The sequence below is a fragment of the Morone saxatilis genome, unplaced genomic scaffold (assembly GCF_004916995.1).
Source record: "Morone saxatilis isolate NCDOM2014 unplaced genomic scaffold, NCSU_SB_2.0 Contig23, whole genome shotgun sequence".
Taxonomy (NCBI): domain Eukaryota; kingdom Metazoa; phylum Chordata; class Actinopteri; family Moronidae; genus Morone; species Morone saxatilis.
Window position 1 is genome coordinate 726,082 of NW_023339796.1, and position 8,410 is coordinate 734,491.

At 32.2% G+C, this 8,410-nt stretch overlaps 1 protein-coding gene across 1 annotated transcript in view; it reads left to right on the forward strand.

Moving 5' to 3' along the window:
• The window catches only part of LOC118335225 (M1-specific T cell receptor alpha chain), a 40,042-nt gene extending 32,369 nt beyond the window's left edge, over positions 1–7,673 (forward strand). Inside the window, exons 2-5 of the mRNA XM_035671460.1 lie at positions 4,600–4,800; positions 4,965–5,006; positions 5,097–5,204; positions 7,294–7,673. Of these exons, the coding sequence (XP_035527353.1) occupies positions 4,600–4,800; positions 4,965–5,006; positions 5,097–5,204; positions 7,294–7,295 (353 nt within the window). The 3' untranslated portion in view covers positions 7,296–7,673. The remainder of the gene's footprint in view (positions 1–4,599; positions 4,801–4,964; positions 5,007–5,096; positions 5,205–7,293) is intronic.
• Positions 7,674–8,410: the final 737 nt, after the last annotated feature.

An 8,410-nucleotide genomic window follows, 5' to 3' on the forward strand; every position in this document is an offset into this window, starting at 1 on the left:
TAAGGTTTTAAGTTAGTTAAACAGAAATTAATTCAATCAGTAAAAACTCGCTAATGAACAGTTTAAAAAAAGTCCAAAAATACATTATTAAAATGGTAATGACTTTTAAGACCGTGGAGTTTAAATCATAATGTTAAATGATCACACTCATGGCTATAATATTAAATAAAACAGATATTAACAGTAAGTAACACAGCAGCAGCAGCAGTATGTGTTGATCAGTTCTTGGTAAAGCTCTCTCTGATGTGTGACTCAGACTGGAGCCCAAAAGATCTTGTTTGGATCAGGGATTCACATCTCAGTGGAAACAAGTGAGTCCGCTTTTAATTCATTAAGCAGCTTTTACTAAATGTACTTGGCTACATAGTCTGACAAAGAAATCATTATTTCCAACCAACAATTAACAACCAGAGTGACTGACAATATACATACTGCTAATACAATTTTAGTGTCTGCAAGTTTTTTTTTTCTTTTTTGATGAACCCAAACCAGTTACTGCTTGGCAATAATTATCTATTATCAGATAATAATCTGTAGTAATACTTCCAATCCAGCAACAATCCAAGTGTTGAGTGTGACGTGTGTTTTTGTTGGGGAGTCTGTGTGACAAGTGGATGGAAAATAATGTTTGGCCATGGGATGAAATTAACCGTGTGGCTGAGTGAGTTCTATTTATTCTATTAATTTGTTGCTTTTATTAAACAATAAAGCCACAAGACTGTTAATGTAATCACAGATTTATTTAAAATACACTGAAAGTACACTATTGATAATATACACTAAATGTGTTGTAAATCTTAATAATAAATATGAATCTTAGTATAAATCAAAATAGGTAAAATATGTTAAGTTTATTGAGAAACATGAACAGATGTGTCAACAGCATAATTAAGTATAATAAAAGCTCTGCAGTAGTTTTTGAATACTGTTGACTGACTGTGTGAATAGAAACAACGACAAACTCATTTTTGGATCTGGAATCAAACTTAATGTATTGTCACGTAAGTGCATTTTATAACATTTATGATAAAAACCTAATAACCTAATAATTACTAATAAAAATCATTAAGGTTTTTTGTGTACACGTTCCTTTAGTAATTTAACATTTTAGACTTACCGTTCTCAAGTCACTATCAGATGATTACATTATTATTTTTATCGCACATTTTATTCATAACTTCTTTCTAATATATTTATTTTAAACATGAAACAACCTACTGCCACTTCTTTTAATTATAAATGTCTGAATAAGTTATTCAAATTTGAATCAGTTTAACTTCAGACCCTGATATTAGAGGTTTTTTTTAGAATTAACAGAGATAAAATAAAACATTTAATGTCTCTGAATAATAATTTAAAAAACCTTTATAAAATGAAAACTAGCTGTGTCAAACATCTCTCACTCTCTGAGGTGTTTTTGCTGCCAGATAAATCTGTGTGTGAATAACAACAGGATTGTTTTTGGTGACGGAATTAAACTTATTATTGTGACAAGTAAGTGCAACTAAAGAAAACATTATTAGAATACAATTATTTCATTCATGTGTTAATATAAACTGCCACTCACATTGTCTTTTTCACAATCTGCTGTTAAAGTTGTATATGTGTCACTGTTCACTCAGTTTGACTAAAAACTTGATTCTTTTCAAATAATGATTAAAACAAAAATGTTCGTCTCACAATACAAAACATCGAAAACATCTTAAAAGATTTAAAACCATTTTAATAGTTTTTATATTTTAAATCATTTTCATGTTGAAGATTAAATGTACAACCATCAAGAACCTAAATGAGCAGAAACTGTTCAACGGTACAACAATGTGTGACACAACTTGCAGCCGGCAAACTCATATTCGGTGCTGGAACAAAACTTTGGGTAGAAAAAAGTGAGTTAACAAATTTCATTACACATCACACATTAAGGTATTTAGATAATTGTAGAGTTTTCCATCATGTCTCATTATCACAGCAACTTTGAAACCAAAAATAAAGTGAAATAAAGTATGTTGGTAACTCTATCCGGTGGATATAAAATATAATTTGGCATCAAATTAACTGAAATGCCAGTCAGGTCGGTGATATTCTCTTCACTATATACGGTTGTACTATATAGTACTAACACACAACATTTATTGAGCTAATAATAAATTCTTTAGTTGTAAAATAATACAAACTAGTTAAAACGAACAAACAGATGAATGCAGGCCAGATTCAAATCGATTAAATCATTAGACAATCAGTTTAATAGATACTTTATATTAAAGTACTGAACTGGTTTTTGTAACTGGTTGAGTTCCTGTGTGAATAACAACAACTTCAAAATCATATTTGGATCCGGAATCAGACTGTTAGTATTGTCACGTAAGTGTATTCACGTCTACATGAAATTAAATTGTGCAACAGATTTGCAAAAGTGCAAATGATCAGAAATTTGCAGTTCAATGCAAATTCAATGCCATCTTAGTGTTATTGCATGATGACAAAACAATTGTTTGGCATGACCTTAGTGATGGGTTCTAAATGTTTAGATGTAGCATTTAAGAGTATTTTAGTTACAAGGCTGTGCTATATTATGCCTCTTTATACAGGGATTGTTTTATTGACCAGACCCACTGATCAGAGGGTACTTTGCTGGTACATTAATGAAATGAGACCCACTGCATTAGAGAACTCTGTGTTGTTTCAATCTAATAACAACATTCTTGTATTACTAAAGTAGTCAACAAACACAAACTTTAATAACTTTTATAATTATCTTTCTCCATAATTTCTGTATATTTAAAACATAGGAGTTATTTGTATTAGAATATACAACTCACAATAAACTTAAACATAACCTGGAAACGTTTTAATAATTAAGAGGAATGGACAGGGACTTCACCTGCACCAATGAAAAGCAATACATACAGAAATGACAATATTTCACTTTGTACATCAAAAAGAAATCCAAAACATTTTCTATAAATAAAAATCCCATTCAGTTTGTTGAAAATATCTTTTTAAATATCTGTGCAGTCACATCAATGCTGTTGATGTGTTTTTGGTGCCAGACAAATCTTTGTGTGAATGACAACATTAGGACTATATTTGGATCTGGAATTAAACTTGTTATTCTGACAAGTAAGTGAGCTTATTAGTCCTCTACTGAAAACTAATAATAACAACATGATGCCACAAATCAAAATCCCTTTGTTAGATTACAGCACAAAAGTCCTAAATTTTATATTTTCCACTTATTGCAGTTTTATCCGATCAAAAACAATATAACAGTTTCAACTTTTCTTGTTTTTAAACTAAAGCTTAGTCTGAAAACGTCTTTCTAAGAGACTAAGAGACTAAGAACTGAATCGTTCAACACAACAACGTGTGACACAACTCGGAGTCAAATTCATTTTGGTGCTGGAACCAAACTTACTGTTGAAAAAAAAGGAGTTATCAAATTTTAAATATGTGTTTTAACATAATTTAATACCACAGTGACATTTTGTGTAAAAATGTCAAGCTAACTGTGACATGGACTAAAATTTTTTTATCTACTTTACTTTTTCTGAAATATAAGTCATGTAGCTTCATTCAGATAACGCTGAGTCGTTTTTGTATTCAGACAATCTACTGTGTGAATTACAACAACAACAAATTCCTGTTTGGATCAGGGTAGTAGTAAGTAAGTAGCAGTAAGTTATCAATAAAATATGCAGATAAATGTTGACATTTGTATTAGTGTTAGCATCTGTAATGCTTTAAATGTTTCTATAAGAGCATCAAATGTTTTTCTCTCACCATTTATTAAAGTTGTATCTCAAATGTTAAAAGTTAAAACCAAATATTTTCCTTCAAGTAAATAATCAGATATACTTCTATTTTTATCAATACTTACATTTAGTTAACTATATACTACTACTATACAACTGGTAAAAGTTTATTGTACATCAAATACAATGTGACACAAATAGATTACATATGGTATGTGGACAGTATGTTCGTACCCACATTGGCTTTTTAATATAAAAATACTAAATACTACACAATACAATACAGACAGGTAAGAGTATTTTTTATTAATGTATTACACCCAAACAAAGAAAAATATCGAACCTCATGTATTTGCACAAAATGAAAAAAAAAATTGTGTTTAAAAACAACATACAAACTTGGAAAACACAAACTTTGGACTTTTGATTGTATGAGTACTGAATGAAATGTGCTGTCATGTGTGAAAATACGCCTTAAGACAGTAAAATGTTCTAATAGATAATAATATGCACTTCAAGTTGATCTTTCAAAACTATAATAAAACCAAGTAAAAGGACTTTCTAGAAGTAGTCTGCTTTGGGTTTGTAATTATTAATCTTCATTTTTGAAGAAACCTTTAGTTGAAATGGATGTTTCAGACTGAGTTTCAATCACTGTGTGTTTGTGAGTGACGTCTCGTTCGTTGGAGCTTTCTTTTATGTATTTTGGGATGAAATGTTTTCTTCATCTGTTAAGTAATCAAACAGAGCAGCCCCAAAACTTCATCGGACCTAGATACATGGTTATGTTGGCGATGTTTGAACATTATTCCTTTATGTTTATGAGTTGTCCTTTTGTGTTTTTCAGAGGAAAAGTATGAGCCGTCCTACTACAAAGTGGGAAACGACAGCAACGCCGCTTGCCTGGCCACTGGTTTCAGCCAATACAATGCAGCAATATCCCGTGGAGACAATCTCTTTAATACGACGAATGCTATCCTGATATCAGGAGACAAGCTGTACAACCAGGTGGCTTTGTTATCAGGCAAAGAAGGCAAATGTGAACTAGGTAAGTGAGAAATAAATAGTAAAATTACTTAAAAATTTAAAAAGGATATTCAAATCGTAAATGATATCATCATAGATAAATTCAGCAGTAAAGGAACGTGTTTGGCTGCTTATTAATTATCACTGTCAAAACTAACAAACTTCTATCTTTTAACTACCTTTCAGTGGAAAAAACTGAGGAGAAGTGTGAAGATACGATTGAACCAGGTTTGTATTAAATCTGACTAACAGTTGGTTTTTGGTTTCAACCGCTCTGTTAGTGTTTTAGTTTAATCTTTGTGATGATGTTGTCTTCAGATCCAATGGTGAACCTCATGGCTCTTACGATCATCGGCCTCAGACTGCTCTTTCTCAAGACCATCGTTTTCAACGTCCTGATGACTTTTCGACTGTGGATCAGTCAGTGTGAGTACCAAACTACATGACTCTCACAAATACCATCATTTCTCAGACAACCTTGTTTAACAGACAGGATTGTATTGTTCTCTGTTGTCTGATCAGCTCCTGTTTTACTTGCTGTTGATACAAACTCAACACCTCCTCCACGTTTACATTGATAAATTCAGGTTCATCAATATGACATATTTAACTCACCCAAAAGAAATAATCAGTGGTCAATATTTTACTCAAACTGCAAGTACTATAAGAAAGAAAGCTTGATAATGATGATGATCTGAAAATATTTCCATTACTAACAGCAGTTTCTATATATTTCTATATCATCACTTTATATCATCTTTGTTGTTCACTTCTTATATGAAAACTTTATTGAACGCAATCTAAAAATGTGTCTTCGGTTTCACCACGAGACCTGTCACAAAAAACAAGACATTCAGAAAAATGTATTCGCACACATTTTCAGGCATGTTTGACCTTCACTATGACTTTCTGCCAAACCAAATACATTTTAAATATATATGTTTTTCTTTTTCATTTTAAATATAATTTTTTATTGTATATAAAGGGGTAGTTTAAATAGATATGAAACAAGTGGAAAAAAGAGCTGCATCAATCAGTTAACAGAACCAGTTGATCCATTGATTGATTAATCGTTTAATCAACGTTTGAAAATGTCACCTTAGACTCTGAAATTTACTCTTTTACTCTCTGAGGTTTTATTGACTGCATGATTAATTAATAAATTGATCCCATAATCCTGCCCTTTCTTTTTAGGCTTTTAATGTGAAACCTATCCCAAGTCTTTCACATTTAAAAACTTCACTGACAGTAGCTTCACAGCAATAAAAAAGCAAAGTAGAATATTTAGTTTTGCTTTGTCCATCATTTCCATCAGTTATGATGATCTACTCATCAAAGTGTTGCTTTTGGATGGTTGCTCAAACCTCCGACTGGTCAGGTTCTTACTGTTCAGTGGTTGATTTAGTTTAGGGAAAGATGATTGGATAAAAATATCAGTGTGACTAGTTAAAATGGGACAAAATTGTGATTCTGATGTTGAAAACAAACACTTACACCTCCAACCATCTCTCCGACCTCACAGCTTCTGTACACTACAGAGTCATCCTGTGTTGACTACAAAATCTTACTGATTTCCTTTCCAAAATATCTTGTGATGGAAACGTAATTTTTGCCGGGATTAGATAGTGGGTTTGATTAAATATTTGAATAAAGACATTTTTCCTGTCTCTTTCAAGCTACCATCCTTCCTAACCAAAAGCTTTAACTGAATCATAAAAACGTTCATGATGCTTCATTTTCCAGATATGAATATTGAAAAAAGCCCAAAAAAAGATTTCGTACAAAACATACCTGCAAGTATACAAACAAATAGGGTTGCCATTATGGACATGATTTACAGTACAGAGGAAGGACACACGAAGACTGAATTTTCGTCCACGAGACATAAAACAAGTCCAGTTTATCCCGATCATCTAAACCACTGATGTGGAGGAAAAAACCAAGGTGAACATCAAAGTTACTACCTGGAACTTTTTGTTGTAAAGTCCATTGGAGATGTGTTATGGTTCTACTTTGACGTTTTGTGTTTGTCATAGTTCTTTAGAACTCACTAATGGATGCAACATTGAGTTTATTAAAAGTTCCCAATCAGTGGCTTAAAAGGTTACATTGGACTTGGTTCCCTTTGGATGTTGTTGTCTCTGTATGGAAACACATGTTCATTATAAATATTCATTTGAATCCTGAAGCCTAAGAATGTACAGACAAAAGATACAAACAAAATAATATGCAAAAGGGTACCAAAGTTATTTTACATTTTTGGCTCTGCTTTGACTCCGTACATCATCATACATAAAACAGACAGAAACACTCACTCATTCACATTATCAGTGATTTCACGGTTTTCATCTTATTTTAGAAACCTACAGACTGGAGTTCATGCTCTATTGACAGGAGTTTTACAGATCAAGTGTTTTGCGTCCAAGTCTGTGTCTCTGGAATTATCATGTATACTAAAGCTGTTTTGGGTCACATTAATTTAATATTGTTCTAATTATCATGTTTTATCTTATAGAAACTGCTGACATTCACCAGAAAACAACTCCAAGAAGACGGATTCACAGGACGACTCTCTGATCTGTTCGATGAAACAGACGCTTCATTTCTTCCTTCATCTGCATCTCATACATCTGCATCATGTATAGTCGCATGTATAAATATCCTATCTCCTGTTAATCTGTTATTATCATACTGCTGATAGACATGAAGGTATCCTGTTAACACAACATAATACACGAAATCTTTACTATGTTGGAGAAGTTTTTTTTGTTCCGTTTGATGAATGAATTTCAACTCTTTCTGTCCTGCTGATGTAAATATCACAGTTACATTTAACAATCTGATTGTTTGCTATTTCCTGTGTGAAGTTATTATAATAAAGACTGTAAAAACAGACTGAATGACTGTTGTTTTTTATTCATAGTTTCTGTTAACATTGACTCCCTCACACAGACTACCTTGCTGTAATAATAAAAGTCAAAGTCAACCAATATTTTTCCTTTTTATATCATTTCTTCTGACCTTATTCAAAGACAACACATAGAAGCGTGTTTATTGCAAACTTTTACATTCCCACAAACTGGACATTATTCTGAAATGAGCATAAATAAGCATAAAACATTATTTCACCAATAAGGATTTTTTTCATGATATTAAAAACTAGGCAAAGTTGACAGAAGAAGCAGTCTTATGATCTACAGATGGATTACAGAACAGTCCCAGGGGCCCAAAGTCTCAAGAAAGAAGTGGGTAAAGTTTGAATCTAACATTTCTTTTTTTAAATATACTACAATCAGTTTTAACCGGTTAACAGTCTCAACCTACTCAAACAATCAATGAAACGAGGTGGTAGAAACACATGAATCTGAATCTCCTGTAACAGCCTCCATTGGGTTTGTGCATGAGGGCCATGCTGAAACAGGAAATATGCAGCCTAGACCCACTCTTTGTGAAAGGTGCCCTGAGATAACCTCTGTTATTATTTGGCACTATACAAATATAAATTAAACTGAATTGAAAGGGATAACAACACTGTTGCGTAAAGTATTATTATATGCTGTAAAACTAAAACGTCTCAAGGAAATTGAACCGAACGCAACTGGATTTGTTTTTTGTCTTTGAAGACTTTTCAC